The 22606-nt window shown below is 44.6% G+C and overlaps 1 protein-coding gene across 1 annotated transcript; it reads right to left on the bottom strand.

Annotated features, from left to right (window-relative positions):
- Positions 1–1600: 1600 nt before the first annotated feature.
- Positions 1601–21860, bottom strand: RD3 (RD3 regulator of GUCY2D). Its single transcript, XM_067293098.1, has 3 exons — positions 21770–21860; positions 11970–12278; positions 1601–5724 (listed from the first exon to the last, which is right to left on the bottom strand). The coding sequence occupies exons 2-3, from the start codon at positions 12263–12265 to the stop codon at positions 5427–5429; spliced, it is 594 nt and encodes a 197-aa protein (XP_067149199.1). The 5' UTR covers positions 12266–12278; positions 21770–21860; the 3' UTR covers positions 1601–5426.
- Positions 21861–22606: the final 746 nt, after the last annotated feature.

Here is a 22606-nt window from a genome sequence, read left to right as displayed (position 1 = left end):
TGTAACAATAATTATGTTTTGAGAGTAGATATTCTGATAGAGAAAACACGCATGCTTTTTCCCATGTTTCTGCAATATCTATCACTGAGCCAGGTTAGATTTATTTGGTTGAGACAAAAGGTAATTGACTAAAATATAGAGGTGAGATACTATGTCAAATACTATAATCTGGTCCAGCTAAGACCCTAGGGATTCATAATTTTATTAATTATACTGTACACAGGTGTTCATGAGTCACTGTATAATTCACTGTGTTTCTTGTAGCACTTTTCCTCACCCTTCTTTGTTATGCTCATGAAGATCTGATCCTGGAAAGAATTTTTTCCTTAGGTTGGGAATATCTTTATGCAGCAACTGCACAGAAAATACATGCCAGGGTCTTTGGGAGACCTGGGTCTGAGGCCCAACTCTCAGGGTCAGCACAGTCTTGTTCTGATGTGAATCAGCTTGAAACCCGGCTTGTCTGAGTGTACAGAGGAACAAGCATTCCCTTGTGCTGACAGCCCACAGTGTGGATGGCAGTACCAGGGAAAGGCAGGCGTGGAGATTGCGATGTCTCTGCCTGGCCCACTGGGGTGGGACTGAGAGGGGCTTAATAGTCCTTCCCCTATGGCAGGCACTGCCAACGGTGTTCGCTGATTCTTGCAGTCTGGTGTGCTTCCCAAAATGCTTTTTTGGGCAAAATCATGGTGCAGTGGTATCCCTTATCTAGGAGGTGAGGCAGAACACAGGAACATGAGCGTGGCTTTCCATTCAAGGCCCAGCCCTCCATAGTTCTCCTCATAAGAGAAGCCTGTAGCAATGTTTCGGGGAAATAGTGTAAGAAACAGGGAGAATGTGCTTGTCCCATAGTATGTTTTCACAGCTTCTGGTGAGGAATGGCTCAAGGCCTGTGCTGTCGGCTGCCTCCTGACCACTGTGGTTAACTTTTACCCTCTGAACTCACCTAGTCCCTTTTGGAACCATTTGTCTGTCTGATCTCCACAATGTGCTGAGTAATGTGATCCACGCTTTGGTGATGCTTTGGGGGGGGGGAATATTTCTTCTTGTTTATCACATGCATGCTTTGCATATACAATGCTTAGCATGAGGAGCCCTGATCCAACTGGGGGCCTCTGCAAATAAGAAGGGGTTCTAGTATCTGGGATCAAGTAGAGAACTCTTAAAAAGTATCAGAAGACAAAAATGTCCATTTTATGACTTATAACTTCTCATTTTGTGGTAATACTGATTAAATTAAGACGTGCTTGGAAGCATGTTAATGAAGACTTTAATTAAAGGTTGCATCTGTAAACCACTTAGCTTCAGAGAATTTCAGACCTTTGCAGTTGTTTAATTTTAGCTATTTATCTCCTTAAATCTTAGGAACTGCTTGTTTCCCTGTGTAGAAGTAGCAGGGTAGAAAGCAGGCAGCTGCATTCGTACCTTGTGGTGAGAGGATGTTTTCTGTTTAGCTGAAGTCCCTTTACCCATTCTTGCCCTCCTCCTTTGATACATACGCAGTTGTGCAGTAGGGCATTGTAACAGCTGTTGTGTTTGGCTAGATGTAGACAGATTATATTTCAAGAGATCTTTAATTAAGAACAACAAATACAAAAACTTGGTTTGTATTTTACAGCTTTGCTTTAATTCTCTTTGATGCTTCATGATGTAATGTATAAACAGTGCAATCGCAGCAGACAGGTATTTCCTGCGAAGCTTACTCCAGTGCCCCAGGGCTTGATGGCGCTGCCCAACTATATGCTGATACTAGTGAAGAACTTCACCTCCTGCACATCCTTGCAGGCTACCATGACCTGTGGGTCAGGCCTGTCAGCAGAAGCAGGGCTGCATAGTCTCTCTCAGGTGAGTAGCGACTCTGAGGAGTTTTAGCCCCTTGAAGGTGAGCAGTGTAGCTGAGGGGCAGTAGAGATATTGTCCTTACTTGTTTGAATGGATAGTAAGTCAAGGGCTGCTTCTTCCCTGGCGTAACAGAATGTCCTTTGGACAGTGTTGTAACACTAGCATCGATGGGGCAACAGCCAGCATGCTGGGTTGACACCAAAATCCTTGCTCAGTTATGAAAGAATAGTTGAGGATTTGGAACAAGTCTTGTTCAGTTCATTCGTTAATGGAGTTGTGCTTCTATTTGATGTCTTATTCTTCTTTAAGAATTAGGACACTGGACTAGCTCTCAGGAGGGGCTAAGCCCAGTAGAATGGAGAGTCACATCCAGGCTGTGTAGGAATGTTTGCCTAAGAGAAGCAGAGCTGTAGAGGAACAGTTGTTGTTGATGATCTGATGTTCAAACTGCACATGTTTCAGACCACTGTTAGTCCAGCATCATGGTCTGTTTGCCTGTATGCCAGCTTCAATGAGTCTTCTGGGTTAGCCTCATCCAAAAGGAATCCAGTATGCATGCTCTGAGCCTGCTTGGTACCATGAACCACAGCTCAGTAAGTGGGGACAATCAGGAGTTGCACGCTCCTGAGCTAAATTTGAATGTTACTATAGCCACACACTATGTGGCATTAGGCCAAGAGAAGCATGGGTAGTTACCTGTCACTGCATGCTTTGGCCAAAGAAACAGTTATAGTTTTGGCTATTGAATTCCTAAGCAAAGTGAGTGCCCCAAGCAAAATGCAGTAGTCATGCACCCCAGCCACCTCCCCTACTGTGCTTCAGTACCTGCTGGTGTGCACACAGTGCAGAGAGGGTCACTATCAGCCTCCAAGGAGCCAGCTACAGACACACATAGTACTCTGACAGGTGTAAAAGAAGCACCAGATAGCATGTAATAAGCATATATTCCCTATACTTTGGTACCTGAGTATCCCTTATGATCACATGCTGCTGTGAGCCAAGTGTAACTTGCAGAAAAGATACAGTGAGTGTGATACTGCTTGAAAGTTTGGATTGAGTTTTATTGAGGAAATAGAAATAATAGGTAAGTCAAGGCATGAATGCTATAGCAGGTACTGCCCCAGCCTGGCTTCTGTATGTGGCTTTGACCAAAGGTCAGATTTGTCTCCTCTTGCTGACTATAAAACAAGAACAGTGTCTATCAGGTGAAAGTTATTAATGAAGTGCACACTATGGTTGTAGGGTGCTCTGATAGTGTCACCCTTCAGGTGATTCCCTTGGCCTTGTGCACTGGTGTAGGGAAGTTAACCGCTCCCAATTCTCCTCAGGAAAGAGTGAGCACATTACAGATGCTGTACAGTAACAGAGCTTTATATCACTGTATCAGAATGACCCTCCTCTCCCAGCAGTCCATCAAATATTGCATCAATACAGTCAATACTGAAGGTGTTGAAATAGAACACAAATGCAAATAAAATAACTAGAGAGCCATAGGGTGAAATTCATGACCCCATCTCAGCCTTCAGTACCATACAGTGTCTTGCAAATAAATAAAAAGATGCTTACCATTTTTTTAAAAAACAAGATTTTTTTGCAAATTGTGGTGATCCCTTGCTTAAAGATCACACAGCTTCTAGATAGCTAAGACTATGCTAAATATGACAAGCTTTTGTTTTTATTTCATGTACACAGTCACATATTACTGCACAAGGACACACGGCTGAAAAACACCAAGCTGACTGTCAGAAGGCTTTAAACTCTCATTGACCTGGAGTTGAAGTAGCCCAGCCCAAACTGGATGCTATATTTGAAAGCCCTGAGTTTTTGATGAAAACTTGCCTCTGCTTGATGTCCATAGGAGGGCTGCTGGCAGCAGTATTTATCAAGGGACTAGAAGCTCCAGCCTGGTGCCAGTGGTAAGGCCACAGGTTCAGGCTTGGCTTGCCCAGAAGAGAAAGAGGAAGAGCCAGAATCCCATAGTCTTAGAGAGCTGTTAAGGATTTGATCTTGATTTTTGTTTTATGCTGTCCTCCCCTACCACTGGAAGAATTTATAGTCTAGGATAGATTTCAAGTGCTGGAATTCATCCCAGAGTTGGCACAGCCTCAAAGAGTTTTATCCTGGCTGTAGTACCCACATGCTGCTGCAAAGATCCCCAGGGAAAGGGGTCAGAAACAGGCAAAAGAACAACAAAGCTAGGGGGTCCTCCAGAAGGCTATATCCCACCGGGATGACTCTCCAAAAGCCAGTCATACAGGGAGATCTTCCTTCCCCACCTCCTGCTGGTCACCACAAAGCATACTTGCTCTTAGGTTCTCTACAGGAACCACAATTTTCAGTGCCATTCCTTTTCCTTTTCTGATGAGAGTTCTCCCTGAGGATGCTGAATTAGATTCTGCTTAGTGGCATTTTCCTGTTTCCTTGAAGCATCATTTTAGAACTGTGCTGGCCTACAGGCTACTCAGTCTGCATTAAAGATTGCATCTCCTGTAATGGTATCAGCTCACTGGCCAGCAGCCTCTGATACACAGAAAAGCTTCCTTCTGAGCACTCATGAGGGAAGGCTTAGGGAACAGACCTTCATCCACTGGAGCCCTTCAGCTGCTCAGAGCAGCAGCTTGTTAAAGTGACCTCAGTTCTTTGGCCTGTACAAAGAGCCTTGCAGGTGAATGCTGATTTCCTTCACCCTTCTCCTCTGTACAGTGATACTGTACTCACAACTCTTTCAAGCTTGGTGATAAATATTAATTTCGGTCCACTGAGTTATTACTGGGACATGGGGTGGAGCACCTAACAACACAGAACACCGAGGACCGAGCAGTGTGCTTGACACAGCACTGATATATGTGCTGGTATATCTACACAGCAAGTTGTTAGATTTCTATCTGCTCTGCACGTGCCAGGTTCGGGGGTGTTTGCCTGCACAAAAAAGAAAATACTCAAGAAACCCGAGCATGCACAAACTGGTTGCTGTGGAGCAATGTTGGTTCTCCATCTCAAAAAGCTTGAGTCTGTTTCTGCTCAGATTTGATTGCTAAATAATTGTCAGCAAAAAATCTGATCAAAAGCAGTGCTGCATTTACATGTGAAAAGTCTCCTGTAGCACTAAGGAAGGTTATTAGTTAGGAAAGTTCAGTTCTAACTCACAGGCCTGATCCTGCAAGCCTTACTCATGCAAGCAGCCTCCTCGCTTTCAGCAAGACTGCTGTAGTCAGCAGCTCTCACTAGTTTGGGCCAAAAGCTTTTATAGATAACTACATCCAGTCTGGGGGAAGGAGGGTGGAAGAGGGAGAAGAGAGACATCATAAAACTAATTCATCTCCCACAAGAAAGCAGTAATAAAAATGAGATAGTGACCCTTGCCCTTAAGGTTACTGAATCCTACTAAATTAAAGGAAAGGCTAGCATGTTTGGTAATAAATTGTGTCACAGACTGCATGCATCAGCAGCAGTTACTATGGACACAGCTTCCAAGAGAGGCAGACAGGAAGAGAGAGCTGGAACAGAGAAAAAATGGCAGAGATAAAAAAGGGTTAACTGGGAGTTTAAAAGACCACTGTCTAAAAACCTTGTTCTGTATAGAGTCAGTAATCCTTGGCATTCCGAAATTCGGGCATGCTCCAAACCCTCCTGGTAGGCGGGGTGCCCCGTTCCACATCCTCAGAGATGGTCTTGATGTCACTGATGAATGGGGAAATCCTGGACCGGGATTTAAACGTTGTTAAGGAGAGGCTGGTTTTGTTCTTTGTGTTCCATTGCCTGGCAAGCTTCTTGGCCTCTTCCTCCTCTTTGATCTTCTCAGCAGCTTCCTGCAGGACGGAGCGGAAGAGCCGTGATATTTCCTGCACTTCTGGTTCATATTCAGTAATGAGTTGCCGGAATCTGAAAGCACAGTCAAGGCACAGCTTTGATTAAAAACATCAAATTAGGGATCACTGCCAAGTCACAGTATTAAGCTTGGAACTTGTACTCCCTTGCAAAATGGGCCTCCCTGGATTGAAGGGGAAAACAACAGCAACAACATGGAGAGGCCATGAAGATATGCTCAAAGTCTCTAAAAATCACAAGAAAACCAGAGAATGTGAGGAAACAGTGGCGTTGTAATTCAGACTGGCAAATAGGTACTTACACATTGATGCTAACCTGAATTGTGCAGAGCCTGGACGAGCAGGAGAATAGGTCTTGTTGAGGGTTAGCACATACAGTGGTAACAGATTTGCGGTATGTCGCAGACATCCTTTCTGCCTTCTGAGGAGGCATTTCAGTAGCATTATTGAAGAGCCAAGAATCCAGTCCTCACAATAGATCTACTTTTCCCTTTGTCCTAATCAGAAGCTTAGACAGATGAGTCCATCAAAACCCAGGTCTTTTCCACATTATTATTATACTGGGGAAAGTGTCTTGAAAGCAACTTTTTTTGCAGAGGTGAATTTGATGACTCATTCCATTACTTTATCTCCATGTGTGTTTTAAAGAGAGATGCTTTCATATTATATATATCTAAGAGTACATCCTCTTCTTTTGTATAGGCAACTGTGCACCCAAAAGACCTCATCACTGCCTCCAGTTTTAGAGGCTGTGTATCATACTGCTGGTTGGTGTCTCCAGATCAGATGGCTGTGTGTCGGGCTATTGCTGGACCTGTGACTAACTCTGGGAACAAGAGGGAAAATGGGTGTAGTGTTCCCCTTAAGCACAGGCCTCTAAAGCTAATGCTCTGTGTTGCTAATAACACTCCTAACCAATATATCTGAAATAAAGAGTTTTCTAAAATCAGGACATTTTCCACCTTCACAACCATCTGTCTGCACTCTACTTAGCTACAGCAGCAAGAATCACGTGGTGAACGCTGCTATTGCAGATGAGCAAATTTACCTCTGACTTTTCAGGACCAACATAAGAACTACTTCATATGGATTTGAGCAGGTCTGAAAACCAAACTGAAAGCAATCCAAAAGACTGTCTGCCAGTTGCCCAAAGAAAGCTACTGTCTTTCAGATGGAGAAGGGAAAGGGCACCTTTTCCCCTCCCCCCAACAGCATGAACTAACTCTTCCCCTTTTAATGCCCACTCAACTCCAGTACAAGCAGGTTTATGTAGGGGACCAGCCACATATGTAGTTTGAAAGGTGTGGATGCAACATATGTTTCTCAGTAGAAAGAGGGGACAGGTTATCAGGGGCTGACGCTATCAGGGGCTAGCTATCCCAGGCCATGTGTCAGAAGATAGAAAGTGTTTGCTGCAGCCACCTACGCATAACTGAAGCTATTCTCCTCAGCTATCAGTGAAAGCCAGTTGATGCACTGGCTGACCCAGTGGTCTTCTCTCTGCACAAAACACACAACATATAAAAACAGTAAAACCACTAGAATCAAAGAATATGGGTTTGTATCCTGCATGCCATACTAGGAAACAAACACCACAGCACTGCTCCATGGAATCAAGCATAGAAAATTGCACAAGTCTCACTTATCTTCTAGCATAGGTTAATGCATGAAATAACAGTTTCAAATCAGGCAACTGCACAAGCTTATCTAAAAATCTAGTAGGGTTTCCCTACTCATCAGAAAAGTATACCTGTTTTATTTGTGAAACAGGATAGAATACTACCAGTAACTAACCTGTAATGTACTATAGAAGTTTAATGTAAATGTCTCAGACGTGACTGTCAACAAACCTTGAGCCAGCACAGCAGCCTGGTGGGTATATACATGCACACATAGGGATGAGTGTGTTCCCTCATCCAGGCTGTGCTTTAATCACAGTTCAAACAAGTTTGTTCTTTAAATTGTGACTCTTCAATTTCCCATAAAGCCATTAGATTTTAAGACTCTGGCTGTGCTTGGCACATATAAGCACATTTTTAAGCACTGTCACCTGCCTACCTTGTTCTCTAGGCCCCCAGTTCAGTAGGTTTCCTCAGTAAGGCCTGAACTTTAAAGACCTGTTAAATCCAATAGAAGTCAGTGGACTTAAACTATATGCTTATAGTAAAGCGCATTCTTGAATGCCTGCCTGAACCGGGAGCTCTAAGTTTAGTCATTCAAAGAAAACGTGGGATGCTTAGTGCTAGTAACTAGCTGCTGACTCCTGAATCTATATTTTGAGCAAGATTTCTGATTATATTGTACAGCTATGAACAGCTTTGCTAGAGAAGGCTACTTGACTCTCAAAGGACTGTGGTATTCACACTAACCACAACACTCAAGATGCATCAGCTCAAGCTCAAAATGGTAAACAAATCCATTTCTGATTTTAGTCATTTGTTTTACATTCAGGCACATTATGAAGCCCACTTCCTCTATACATAATCCTTTACAAAATTACAGTTCTTAGCCTGTGGTATTAATGACATCGCAGATCACCAATATGTGGGTTTGCTTTTCCATATTAGGCTTTTTTATTTGTTTCTCTCTGGGCAGAGAAGGACAGAAGCCAACAGTTTTACTTTTGCTGAAACTGAAAGAAACCAAACAGCCCGCAACAAAAGCTGAACAGAGCTAGATCTCAGAGTCAAGATAGCAAAATCTAGCATTCTGTATTTGCAAGCTGGTAGTCTACTCATTCAGTTTAACCATGGCACTTAGGTACTAAGGGTCTCACCAAAATCATTCATTGTCATTTCCTTCAAATGGCTCAAGGATTTAATTTTAAATATAATCAGCAAGTCTCCAACTCAGTAACCTTTGACTACAGCTGAACTGCACCTGAACATAATTGCTTTGTATGCATGAAGTGAATCAGACTCTCCAGATATTTGATGGAGGAAGTGATGGTATTTGAAGCGTATTTGAATCCTTCTAGAATTTCAAGAGACTAAGAAAAGTTTCAATGGATCCAAAATACAACTTTTACAAAACAGGCAACCTGGATCTGAAAAAAACCTCGCCTTTAAAAAGGACTCCTATCCATCCTCCTCCACATCCAAAGGAAGAAACATGTAGAAATGCTGCCTATCAGTAGATGTGACTGTAGCCACACAAAAGGACAACTTTGATTGATAATCATTTAGTTTTTTGGAGATGAAAGTGACATCTTTGACAACTCATACAAAAATGTTTTGTTCTGGCTTTGACTTGTCGCTGAGAATCTCACAAAAAAGGAGACTCGGCATGACACGAACAGAACAAACTCCGCTGTCTTCTAAAACACACACTACTTGTGTCATTTAAGTATTATATGTTTGCTGAGTAGATCAAAAAGGACATCAGCTCTTCAAATGGCGGAGAGTGAAGGGAAAGGATCAAGCCTGATATGTCAGAGACAGAACCAAGGCCTTCTCCGAAGCACATGCTCTGCATTGGATTTTCCAAATGCAAGATTGTAAATTTTTTTTTTTTGGCAGAAGATTTTACTAAAAGTTGCTAGATATTAGAAGGTCACAGGGTATTCAAGAGGGAACATCAGAAGTGCAGTGATCTTGTGATTAAATACTTAATTGGAAGTCCGAAGATTTTAACTGAATTCCTAACTATCATACTGATCTTGTACAATTTGGGCAAGTTATTAAAATGTCTACATTATCTCACTTTGAGATGGGAATTAATACCAACTTTGACTGTCTTTCAGTTAGATTGCATGCTCCTTCCTTATTCAGTACATGTTCAGTTCCAAGCATGGCTGGTCCCATTCTTTTTCATTGTTTCCAGGTCAGCAATTGAGGATTTCTGAACCACAGACCTCTCAGTTAGAAGGTAGAGAAGGAGAGGAGGGTTCAACTGTTCACTGTGTCTTCCAATAGAAGAAAAAGTGGTTATTGAATAAAACTTGTACATGTTTAAAACAAACAAAACAAAATACAGTTTGCTATAGCAAAACTGTAGTTCAGATGTGGAACTCTGCCACAAGATGCCAAAATGCTAAAAGTTTACACGTGCTCAAAAAAAAAAAAAACTGAAAAAAAACTAATGAAAGAAAAAACCACATAGGGCAATTATATACAGAGGTACCACCTGTGGCTGAGAAAGTCTCTAAGTCACAAGTCACAGTAGGTTGGAGGCTATACAGAAGATATTGTAATCATCCATCCTGTAATATTTGCATGCTTCATTCTTTTCCCTACACAGATGCTACTGTCCACTATCTCAGATACTAGACTGCACATTAGATCAAACAGACCTTTGACCCAATCCAGTTCTGTCATTCTTATGGCTATCACGTTCCTTACTCAGCCACTGAATTGAAATCATAAAGGCAATGCAAGCCTAAGTTTTTTTAACGTGGCTCTGCTAACCACTGAAACTCCATGATATGGAACAACAAGAAACATGTCACTTCTTGAATGATACTGTAATGCAATTTATAATAGCTTATAATGGCAATTTGCAAGAGTCTTTTTTAAAAGATATTTTTGTCCTTTGCCATAGTTATGCCACATGCAGCCCACCAATACTGCTGAGCAGGTTTATGTACTGTTAACAGTAGGTGAATCCTGAACAACACTGAGCAGCTATAAGTTGTGGAAAAACACAAGCACTCTTGTGCGTGATCTGGCTCAGCAAAGCAAAATATTCTTTTCTGAAGCAGAAGATGAACTTTGAGGCCTCCCATCTCCAATGACAAATGCCTGCTCTCATGGAAATACCTGCCTGCCAGACAGGCATCGCTCAGCGCCCCTGAGGAAGGTGAAAATAACCCTGAACCCCAAAGGGTTTATAGTGGCTTGTTTACAGCATGACTTGGAGTTATATAAGCAAATATAAGGCAAGTGCTATTCCCAGCAAACTTTCACAGGAGAGAACTTGGCCACTGAATGATCCCAAATCTCTGATTCTGCCACCATGGCAACCTTTGTAAGAGCCAAATCCTGGTGTCTACTTGCTTCCGAGGTTCAGCCCTGGACAAGACGGGGGTTGGAGAGGGAGCTTTGGCATCTCTGCCAGACCCCACTCTAAGACAGAGGAACAACTGTTCCCAGTGCTCTTAAGAGTTGCGGTTCAGAAGCTGTAGATCTGTTTGTTCAAGGGAAGCCAGGTGCCAGCAGATTGCAGTGAGGGACTGCAGGGTGCTGAGCACCCCTGCATATGTGGCCTGCCAGAATTATCTTCTTAATAGTTCCAACCACAGGACATGCTGAAAAGGGGCAGTGGATAATAAAGGCCCATTTCACTACTTCACTTTGGCTAGGGTGACTTTAGAGTCATTACTCCTCACCTGCACTGGGCTAAGCAAGAAGAGAAACAGTCTTGGTTTTAAATAAATAAGTAAGTAAGTAAGTAAGTAAGTACAGACACCTCTCTCCCTTCCAGTTTGCATGCCTACTGCAGGCTTAGATCTATTTCTGGTCACTGTCATGAAAGGTTACTCAGCCAGCAAGCAGCAATCCCATATCTAGCACTTGGCAGGCTCAACAGCAAGTCCATGAAACTGTGTCAACATCTATACTGCAAAAGACAGAAGCATCTCCTTGCTGTTCAGCCCAACTGCATGCCCCACCTGCATCCTACTGCATGCCAAGAGAGGCCCCAAACATGCACTCCCTCCTTTCCCTGGGAAAACAAGGCTCACAGGCTGAAAAGAGCAATAGCATCTTTTGGTTCCACTGGACACTGTGGGGACACATGCCTGTGTAGACCTGCTGCACAGCTTAAAGGATAGAAGACCCTAGTCAGAGTAGACAAACACTAAAACGGGTTGTCCAGAGGCTGTGGAATCTCCACTTTGGAGATATGCTACACTGGACAGGACAAGGCCCTGAACAACCTGATCTAACTTCGAAGTTGGCCCTACTTTGAGTGGGATGTTGAACCAGATACCTCCAGATGTCCCTTTCAACCTGAATTATTCTAAGATTCTAAGACTGAAGCAACAGCCTTCATGATACTTAATCTGTAACTCTGTTCATCAGGCAAAAAAAACTTTCTCAGGCTGGTCAGAAACATAAAGCACTCGAGCCACTCTCTGGGGGAAGTGGCATTTAGTAGCTTTTTGAAGAAAAGGATACCATATTAAACTGACTTAAAACATTAGATCTCTCTTCTTGCAGAAAGGTATTGTCACAATGTGATTTATGATACAGGATGCCAAGTCTTGGTTCTGTGTTCTAAGAAACTCGCTGTCCCTCCTTGCATACCGCAAGGGGGAGAGGGGGAAAGGAAGAGTGTGTATCATCAGATCTTTTACTGTACCTTAATATGACTGGCCCACAGTAGGAAGGATGTATTTTGGTACACATATCTTCTAGCTGCAGCCGTTCTCCTGGGCTGATATCATAGCTCTGCTTTGGATAGCTGACCAGCCAGCCGTAGTCCACCCCAGTCTTGATCTTGCGATACTCATTCTCCCGCTCTTGCTGCTGCTTCTCTGCCTGCTTGATTTGCCAACTCAGCTCCATCATTAGCGTCTCAACCACCATCTCTGTGGGGTTCCTCTGGGAAATCCGGTTTGAGGGCTCATTCCACCTGAACCAGGATGCCAGTGACATAGTGCCCTGCGTTCTTCATTGGGAGCAGGATTGGGGATGGGGCAGAGAGAAAAAGAACAACATTGCCATGATCAGCACAGTTCAGACAACAATATTCTCCCCCACACCCCTTGAATCTGTTGTTCACCTAAAAGTGCTACTGGATTAGCCACTTGGAACCAGCTGAGCACCTTGAGAAATCTCACCTGTAGCAGCCAGTTTGTGCAGAGGAAGAGGCGAAGCGCACAGGGGCACCATTTCCCTTGAACCTCCAGTCATCACATAATTAAAATGACAGTCACAGTCCCCACATTTGAAGGCAAGCCAAAAGGATACCTGCTCTCTCTAGGTTAGGCCAGGGAAGCACACTCTACCCCAGGGAAGAGCTGAGGCTAGGGCATGACCTCACAGCACCCTGCAAAAATTCAACGTACGGAATCAAGTGTTTACAGGTATTCCTGGGAACCATGTTCCAGCCGGCAGTGGATCCTCGGCAGGGAGGTCAGGATAGACGACCTGGTCTGGATTGCTGCTACCATAACAGAAATGGTAGAGCTCATCTGTACTTAGCCTGCACTGGGAGGAGCAACAGTTGCATTAACGACAAGGTCAGGCAGAGCTTTTAAAATTATTTAGCAAAGGAGTTGCATGCAGAGGGAGAGGCTACACCATCCTCTGCAAACAGAGCCCAACTGTTGGTTATGCTGGAAGAGCACACTTTAGGCACTACCACCAGTGCCAAGGGCTGGGCTGGCTGGGAAGTGGCAGCACACCAAGGTTTACGTTGTTGTTATTTCTAAGAGAGATGTTTCTGCTGCTGGCAATTTATGCAGCACTTAGAAGGCAAAACAAACTGCACCAATCAGCTCAGCAAAGCACTGAATTAACTTCCCTCCCATCCAATCCCTTCATGTAGTCATTTTAAGAGGACAAGGCATGGAACAGAGTTATTAACTATTGCATTTGAATTTAAAGACAATGGAGTCCAAAGCTGGCACTAGGGACCTGAACAGGAGCAAAACAGCACCTGTTTCTTCACACAGCACACTAACGTGCCTTGTTCCTCCCACCCATTAGACACCAGGGAGAAGGGGTGGCACAAATTATGGCTGCAGCTGGGATTACCGAAAGGCTATTCCTAGCAGCAGCCCAATCAGGACATGGCTTCAAAAGTTAACATACAGGCAATGGATTAAAGAGCCTGATTCCGCATGGTCTGAGCAAATTCTTACTACTTAGAGACACAACCACAAAGACAGATATAAGAGGGAGAAAAATATTGCTTTTGATTTATGTCATCTTGGGGCCTAGAGTCTTTAGTCACTGCAAATTACCAGAAGTTCATAACTACCCAGTATTCTCACTAAAGCTGAGAACTAGGAGCTCCTGGACTCCCTAGCGCCAAGAAAACCATTGCCATCTGCACTGGCTGAGAAGGTTGCTTCTGTTGCTTCCGTGCCTTTGCCATTTCACCTTCCAGTAATGCAGCCTTATTTTCTTTCAGAAATGTTCGTATTATGTAAATATGCCACACCATTAAAGGAAAATGCTCCAAACACCCGGATAGTCTGTACAGTGTCTCAAGTCTGAAACAATTTCAAGGTCTACTCCTTAGACTTTTCTAGAATCAGTAAGTTTGGCAAACTGCATGAAAGGACTGGTTTCACCAGTCCAATATCCTACCTCTCACAGCAAGCACTACCTGTTTCTTCAGAAGGAAGACATAAAACACTGAAAACTTCCACAGGACTCAGATCTAGCTGCCTAGGCTTGTAAGGCTGCACCTGCGCTTCTTGGACTGTATGAACAGTAATGCCTTTGCTAGTTTACAGTGCTCATACATGAGGGATCCCTGTAGCAACTGGTTTTTAGCCTTAAGTACCAGATATGATTGCTCTTATGATAGCAGCCATAGTCAGCAGCTGCTGGAAGTCATTCTGCTCTTATCTAATATCTGTGTTCTGCAGGAAGAGCAGCAGCAGGTCCTTTCATTTGCTTTCATCCCCGGGTGACCCCAGCTACCAGCCATCTCTTGCTCTCGCATCATCACAGCGCTTTGCTGCCTGCTGCTGGCTTACTTGCCCAAGACATGTGAGTGAACTCAGGCTGGGACAGCTTCAACTCTGCAGTTCTACCGACCTAAAATGTACCAGGATCTTGTTACATGCCAGCCTCTACTCATCATTACAGGTTTTTAAGGGTGAAGATCCTGAAAGCCTAAGACCTCTTCCTTTGTCTTATCACCCCCTGTGTATAGTATAGGTGAGCCCCCTGCTAGCAAGTGAGCAGCAAAACAGATCACAAACTGTTGCAAAAGGGTTTAAAAGCTTTCTGTCTGTTTTCAGCTCATGTGATAACAGCAATTTATCATAAGCTTTTGCAGGTATCTGACCAATTTACATTATCATTGCTATTTTCATCTGTACCTTCACCTGATGAGGCTGAGCATGCCCTATTACTTGTAGTATTTTACCAGCCAAAGGGTTAGCTTACTCTGCTTTTATTCTGGCTGTGACCTGGTCTCACACTGGTTTAACTCCGCTGACTTCAGTGCCGTTAACCAGGGGTAAGTCAGTATAAAAAAGCACAACTGTGAAACTGAGACTGTTCTACCTCCTCCCAATTATTCCTAGCTCACCAGCTATTTCATTAGAAGAGGGACGAGGGGGTAATTTAGTGGTCAGAACTGGGAAACAGAACAAGGAGGAGGCCTGGGCTCTGACTTGACCCACCCTGGCTTTTACATGGTCCTGAGTTCTTCTTACTGCCATTTTTTTGCCTAGCACTTATGCTGGGTATCAAGGCAGTTCTGCAGAGGACAATCAGTTAGAAAAATATTTCAGATATATTGTCAGAGCACAGCCTGCTGAACCCAAGCTTGGCACTAATGGAGAGCTTTCATAAAACACTGGTGACATGCAGATTAGCTTTTGCAAAAGAACGCGTGTGATATAGGAACATGGATACCACTGATTCTGAATGGGGCTTGCACTTATCTCTCATGTGTTATCTGAAAATCCACTTCCAAATGAGAAGAGTATGAAGTAAGGAAAGCATCTCACCTGCCACTGAAATGGCCTGTTCTCAAACGAAGGAAAATCTTATCCAAGCATTTTATGCACAGTGGCAGCTTGTGCTGGCTGTTCCTAAGGGAGCCTTGTTTGTATGAGATTGTTTCCTTCCCTATCCCTCGTCCATCATCTCCTCCTCCTGGGAGCTGGAAACTGGCCATCTCTATTTAGCAGGATTGACAAGCCACCACTCTTCCCAATACTGGTCCTTGCAGCCTGCAGGAGGTACTATGGGCTCCACTAATTGTAGCTGCTGTTTTCAATTTAAAGTTCACATGCAGGCTAATCATTAAATGACTCAAAATGGCTTTCCTATTAGGGAAGATTCAAAGGACTGTTAGCAGGATGTGGCCAAGTAAGGGGAGGGAAAGGGTTCAGAATTACCTTCTTATTGAGAAAAAGTACAAAAGTGTACTTTGCAAGCATTCATGTTAAAATTATTAAAAGAAAGAAAGAGACACTGCCCCATCTGATATTTATGCTGTACAGCTGGCCAGTTTTCTGGTCCTTCATAACAGGTTAATTTGGGAGCTGACTTTAATCCAGCTGATGAACTGGTCAAGTGTTATTCAAGCAAAATTTTAGGGTGGTTTATTGAAATTCCATCCAGAAGTGTTCTGAGTTTCAAGATTTCTGTGTCATTGACTATACTAGAAGTCAAACCTTCCCTTCACACTGTTGACTACAAGTCTGGCCAACTACCTCACAGGGTTTTAAGCATCCTTTTACCTTAGTTACATGAAAGCCTGGAATTTCTGGCTTCCCTCTCACACACAGCCTCTGAGGGTTTCCTTCAATTTTTAGTGATTTTTGGTACCTTTGAAGCTTTCTCAAGTAAAAGTTTCCTTTTTGCTTTAGTTATAAAGGAACTTTTTGCTCTTTCCAAATCTCATTTCTCAACATTGCCAACAATTCCTGCATTTGTTTTCTTCCCACCTCCTCTAGAGCGTTCTCCACTCTGTTCTCACCATATGCTCTGTACTACTACCCCACTTCTTCCACCTCTCCCCTTTAGCTTCACCCGTATTTCCCCCTGTGCTTTCCACTTCTTGCTCCAGAGACTGCAAAAAGGAGTCAGCAGTAGTATCAAGGTCTGCTTGGCTTACTCAGTTTCTCACCTTCCCAAAACAGGATTGCAGCCTTTCCTAGCTCTTTTACTAACAAAGGGAATATTTTTTCTGTAACTTGCTCTCTGGCTATTGTTTGGTCAACTGGAGGCTGTTCATATAACCAGAGAGACATCAATCTCCTTCAAGCAGGATCACCACTTGCTAAGACTTGTTACATCAGGGCTGCTTTCTGGTAAGCCATGAGTAAACCAGCAGCACCTGCTTCCCTTGTAGAAACTGAACTTCTGAGAATGAGGAATTCCCTTTCCATTGATCCTTCTTATGGTTTCTAGCTTCCAAAGTCCTCCAGGACTGGAAAGGAGTAGGCAGAGAGTGGGATCTGCATTTGTGAAGAGTGAGAATACAGACTGACTCTCTATAAAGGTATGTTCTCAGTTTGACAGGTCTCCCGTGGTTTGCCTTTCTCTTAGCAGTCTGTTAATCCAGGAGTACTACTGATAATCCTTACTGACTGACAGTAGTCCTAGGGGTATGTCAGCTGTGCCAGGGCAGAGGGAGAAAAGTCTTGAGGGCTTGGACGAGTAGGAGTCTAATCCAAAGTCTGGTGATGTCAGCGGAGATATTGTCATTCATTTCAGTTGGCTATAGATAGAGTCCCAGGAAATCCACTGTCAGCCAGGCAAAGCATGCCGACAAATTGGGCTGAGGAGCTAGGAAATACCTTCTCTCCCATCTTGTGGGTGGTAGTTTCTCACTACTTGCAGCAGAGAGCAGAGAGAGAGAGAATTTGTTCATGCAGGATACCCACTCAACCTTTTTCCCCACATACCAGATCACAGAGTAACAAATAAGGAAGATGATTTCTAAAAGAACTGGGACAAGCCCCATCCCCAAATTGTGCTGATAATCTGAGCCACTTTTTAAAGGAGCTGGAGTCACAGGAAAAACAGAAGATGTGAAACTGTAGGTCATATGAAAATAATGAATTAGTTTTTATTTTCTTCTTTGGTAAAGTTTGGATTACATCACTCAGAAGAGTCAGAAACCCAGTGTCCTCTGGACAGCAAAGGGTATCTAATCATCTCTCTACACTGTAACTCAAAGGCAGATTAAAGCTGTTTTGGCTACACCCATCTCAGAAGTTTGTATGTGATAACTGATGCAACCAGCTTCTCAGGCAAAATGTGTTGTCAGGGCTGTGCTGCTAGCTATACCTGCGTGAGGCAGTGTAAGTAGTGACAGCATCATAGATGAATCCCAAATTCCATTTTTCTTGTGATAAAGATATTCTAATTTTGTTCCAAACAAAGAATCTTAGCACAGTTCTAATTAAGAAACTGCTGTCAACACCTTCCCAATTTTATTTATATAACCCACCATAACCTTGTAATAGAATCCCTGCTCTCTGTTCTCCACCACTTTTCTGCAAAGTTAGTTATTGTTATCCTTTGCATACAGAGGTTTACCTTCCCAGGGCCCAAAGAACGCTACTTCCCCTCTGGCTGGAATCTCCCTTATTGTTTGGCAATGTGGAAGGCTACGGTGTTTACAATTACTTGCCGTGCTATTGTAATCTCAGTGGAAATTATGACCTTAGATTGAGAGCCCACACCTATCCCCCTGCCTTGCTGGGTGACAATTAGCACTGAAAAGCATTTGATAGAGCTTTTCAATCAAGACACTTAAAAACAATGCAAATATTCTGATAGTAATGCAACAGCACTCCTCATTCTGAACTGCCAAATAGAGAGAATTCTTGGGGACGCTCAGCGGTCTGCTTTTAGACCACATCAGAGAATGTATTCCACTTTATGAGCATACTTGTTCTCTTGTTTTGAAGGACACAAGCTATTTGTGGACAAAGAATTTTCACGGTGGTTAATATATATCCAAGGATATGACCCTGTTTCAAGTAGCAGGGAGTTTTGAATAACAGAAGAGTAGGGGATCAGGCCAATGCTTTAAACGAAACATTATTTATTGTCAAGTCTTCATGGCTGCAGGTGTTAAAGGATGACAAATAGAGCCTGACAGCAATGTCTAAGAGAGAGCTAACGGGGGCAGGGACACTGTGGCACCCAGCAGGCACTCACATGCCAGGTAATGCTGACCCCCCCCCTTGCTTAGGGCTAGACCAGCCTGCTGCAGGCTGATGGTTCCTGCTGCTGTGTTAGTTTGCTTCTGAATGACAGGAACTCTCGGAGATGTGCGAGGTGCACGCTGCCATTCTGCATACAGTCTGATTTTCATATTCTATACGATTTTTTCTCCACTAGACTCTGCACTCTCAGCATTATAGAAATGGGCTGGCTCTTTGTCTGGTGTAATTGCCACAGAGTTATGAGTCACTTAAGCCATTTATGAATGTGCTCGATGGTTAAAAAATAAAAAAAAAAAAAAAATCAGCTTTTAGGTAGCATAACAGAAGGGCAGCCAGAGCATATCAAGCTGCAGGAGGTGCTGCAAGATAAAAGAGAACTAAAAGTGATACCATTTCTACCAAAGGAACATTTGAGTGGCCTTTTGAAACTACCACAGTGGTTATGGCATACATAGTTACGTCACATTTTATACAGTTCTGAAATCTGAAGAGATTTCTTTGTAATGAAACTCTTTAAAATTGAGAATACAAGTAAAATGTTGCCCTGACTTCCCTTACATTTGTGTAGTTTCTAATACATTCTTTGAGCATCAGTCTTTTAGATAAGAAATATTTCTGGTGCATTTCACATCTGTACTTAGAACAAGTACAAGCTGAAGAAACAAGAACTTGGCCTGAACTGGGCTCAGATGTCAGTGAGAAAGCTATTTTTAAATGACCAATCAAAACAACATAGGAAGAAAATGTAGCTGATCAAAACTGGTATGGCTTCATGATCTTCAGTGTGGCTGGACTAATATAAAACAGATTCCCTTCACTGAAAAAATAAATAAATAAAAGAGCTGTGTTGATTAACTCCAGGTGAAAACCCAGCCTACAGATCTTGAAGGAAAAGTGAAGGTACAGCCCAAGAGCCTAGAGCTCTCGTTATGCCTGGGACTTGCTACAGAAGATAATCTTCATGTTATCTGCAGTAGCAAAAGGGTGGGCGTTTTTCAAATCTGCTTACGGAGCATAGTAGCATTTTACAGTTTGCCTACTTACCAGAGCAAATAAGTTCCATCTGCTGAGCACCAGGACTATTTCTATGCCAAATTCCCACTCATGTTTTAAACAATAAATATTTTCTAATACCAACCATAAAAATATCATATAAGAGTTACACTAGACTGTTACTTAAACCTACCAAAGCCAGGAAGTTAAAACTCACACTGATCTGCTCTGTTTTTTTGCTCAGACATGGCTACCTTGCTGTGGTGGTACATCAAACACATCTTCAATACTATACCCTAGTTTGATCTCCGCAGGCTGCAAAGTCAAGCTTTCAGCAGTATAAAGGGACCTAAAGTATTCTTCACCAGTCATGTAAATGAGAGATCACAAGTAATAGGGGCACAGAGCTTTCCTGTTATTAAAACTACACAAACCACAAAATGCTACCATAAAGCAACAATAAACATCTGATGCAGGTCTTCAACAAAAAATGATTTCAAAATTAAAACTCAGAGAGATCCCTGGCTCACCCTTTTCTATTCTACTATTATACTCTGTTATTAAAAGTGCAATAATGTCACAAATTTTGGAGTTTCTAATATTGTCATTCACAGTAGATACTTATATCTGTAGAATTATATGAGCTTAAAAATGTACGAGCTTGAAATTCAGACCCAAAAGCACATTATCACCAGCTGTCAGGTCCGCTGAAGTATTTCTTATTTATGTATTGTGGCATGGACCAGACTAAGTTCTGTGAAAAAGGGTAGGGAAGATGTGCATTCCTCATTCAGTTTGAGGTCTGATTCTGCTGTGAAAGCGAGAGTAACTCACTGCATCATAAGGTGAGAATCCATTTTAACAGATGCCTATATATTTCTGTTCAGTGATGAATCTTGGTTACAGTATCTATCAGAAAGAGCATTTACTGGAGAGCCTCAACATCTCAGTCTTAACTCACAGCAGCACTATTAACTTATGTGGGAGTTCTGCTCATACTGGAGAATACTAGGATCAGTGTTGAAGTTTGGTCCTTGTGACAGAAGTTACTTAAAAATACCCATTTTAGTGCTCATAAGAAGAATGCTAGACTTACAGTATGAAAACTTAAGCCTCTCTTCATAGAGATCACATACAGCATAGGGAGCAACAGGCAGAGCTCTGGGAAACCTTGTGCTTCCCATCTGCAACAGCTGTGTGACCCACCTACTGCCCATCCGCAGGCAGCAGCCATCCAAGGAGCCACCAGCACTGCTGCTGCCTTGAGCCAGACCTTAATTAATGTGGTAGCACTAAGGGATGTAGAAGTGCAGTCCATTCCTCACTCACACTGCCATAAATCCAAAGTTATCTGACTGACCTTAGCAGTACCACTCAGAGGGTCACTAAGTTCTGGACTTCAGCACAGACACTTAGCAGGGCAGGTGTCAGATTGGAGACAGGCTGCACAAACCACGCTTTCCTCCTAATTTCCTCCTCTTTACGCAACCAGTTACCCAACACAAAGCCGCTGGGAGAGCTGCCCACGTGCCCTGGCCCCCTGCCTGCCCGCCCACCCACCCTGCTCACCTTGGCGGCCGTGTGCCCAGGCAGACCCACACCGCAGCGAGCAACCAGGGAGAGGCCTGGTGCAGAGTCAAGCCCTCGCAACGGGCACGGCAAACTTAAACCCCCGTTGGGATGTGGATTAGACCTGGTGACCAGCATTTAAAAGGATAACAGCTGAGCTTGCAGCTGATTTTCCTTCGCGCTGTCGGGGCTCGGTCCAGTACCGCTAAAACATACAGCAACCTGCCAAGAAGGTGACGCCCACTGACTTGGCCGGACTTTGGTATCTGTTTAAAAATCCCCCCCCCAAACTGAGAACTTTGTGGGGTGTTCACATCCGAAGCCGAGCCGATACTCGGAGGAGATGAACGCGTTTGCAGGATTTGGGCTCTACAGAGCCGTTAAGCCGGGCTCGCTCTTCTGCCGCCGCCGCCCGGTGCCGGGGCGGCCGTTGGCGCTAACGGCTCTAGACCCGGCGGGGGGCGCGCAGCGCGCGCAACCGCCCGCTCCCTCACGGGGCAGCGCCCCGTCGCGCCGGGCCCCGGGCTCGCCCCGCCGGCGCCGCCACCCGATTTAGCTGCCCCAGGTCGCCCCCGCGCAGCGGGACAAGCCCCCCGCACCCTCCTCTCCCCTCTCGAGGGCGAAGCCGCCGGCCTCTTCCCAGAAAGGGCCGGGAAACACGGCAGTGCCCTCCGCTGCGCGCCACCCCGGCCCCGCCGCGGCCGCGCGCCCCGCGCCTTACCGCGGCCACCCGCTCCCGTCCCGCCGCCGCCGCCGAAGGAGCGGCCGCGCCGCGCCGGGCAGCGCCGCCTCACGCCGCCGCTCCGCCGAAGTTGAGCGGAGCCGCCGCTCGCCGCCCTGCGCCGGCGGCTTCAGGCGGGCTGAGGCGCTCCCCGCCGCCCGCCGCCGTTGCCACGGCGACCGCGCGAAACCGCTGTGGCCCCGCGGCGGCGGCGAGCGCCTCTGGGGCGGGCGGGAGCGGGAGCGGGAGCGGGCCCCCGCCGCAGGGCCAGAGCGGGACTCGCTGACCTGGGGCCGCCCTGGCTGGCGCTGCCGCTGCCCCGCTCTGATTTTTGAAGCCCTCCTCCGAGTGCGTTTGCCACACACCAAGTGCAGGACTTACCTCTGTCGATTGGATGTGCAGTGGCAGTGCCTGGGATTTTTAGGGTAAATGGATTTTTTATTTTTTTTTGCCGTGGTGTGTACAGTAATAAACAGCAATAGCTGTACAAGGTCCCACAGGCTTCTGTCTCAGGCACAGAGATTTTATTTGGGGTTTGGGAGGATGAAGAATGGCGAGGTGTTGGCACAGTCGGGAGAAAGGTGCCGGGGCTGGAAGGACATGGGAAACATGCTGGCATGGCCAAAGAGGATGCGAGGGAGCTGGCGTAAATGGTCACAGGTGGGAAGGTGAGGGACAGGCAGTGTTGGAGGGTGACACTTCGTCTGAGAAATAAGCGCACTGTAGGAACGGGTTTGGGCAGTGGGAACAAAGGAAAGGGTAAATTTTGGAAATATTAAGTGGTTGTATTTAGTAAGAGGTCAATAAAGAGAGGAGTCAAAAATGACCTGGAGACCT

This window comes from Apteryx mantelli, chromosome 3 (genome assembly GCF_036417845.1).
Source record: "Apteryx mantelli isolate bAptMan1 chromosome 3, bAptMan1.hap1, whole genome shotgun sequence".
In the NCBI taxonomy this organism is placed as follows: Eukaryota; Metazoa; Chordata; class Aves; order Apterygiformes; family Apterygidae; genus Apteryx; species Apteryx mantelli.
Note: the sequence above shows the minus strand (reverse complement) of the source record. Positions and strands in the feature narration are given on the sequence as shown.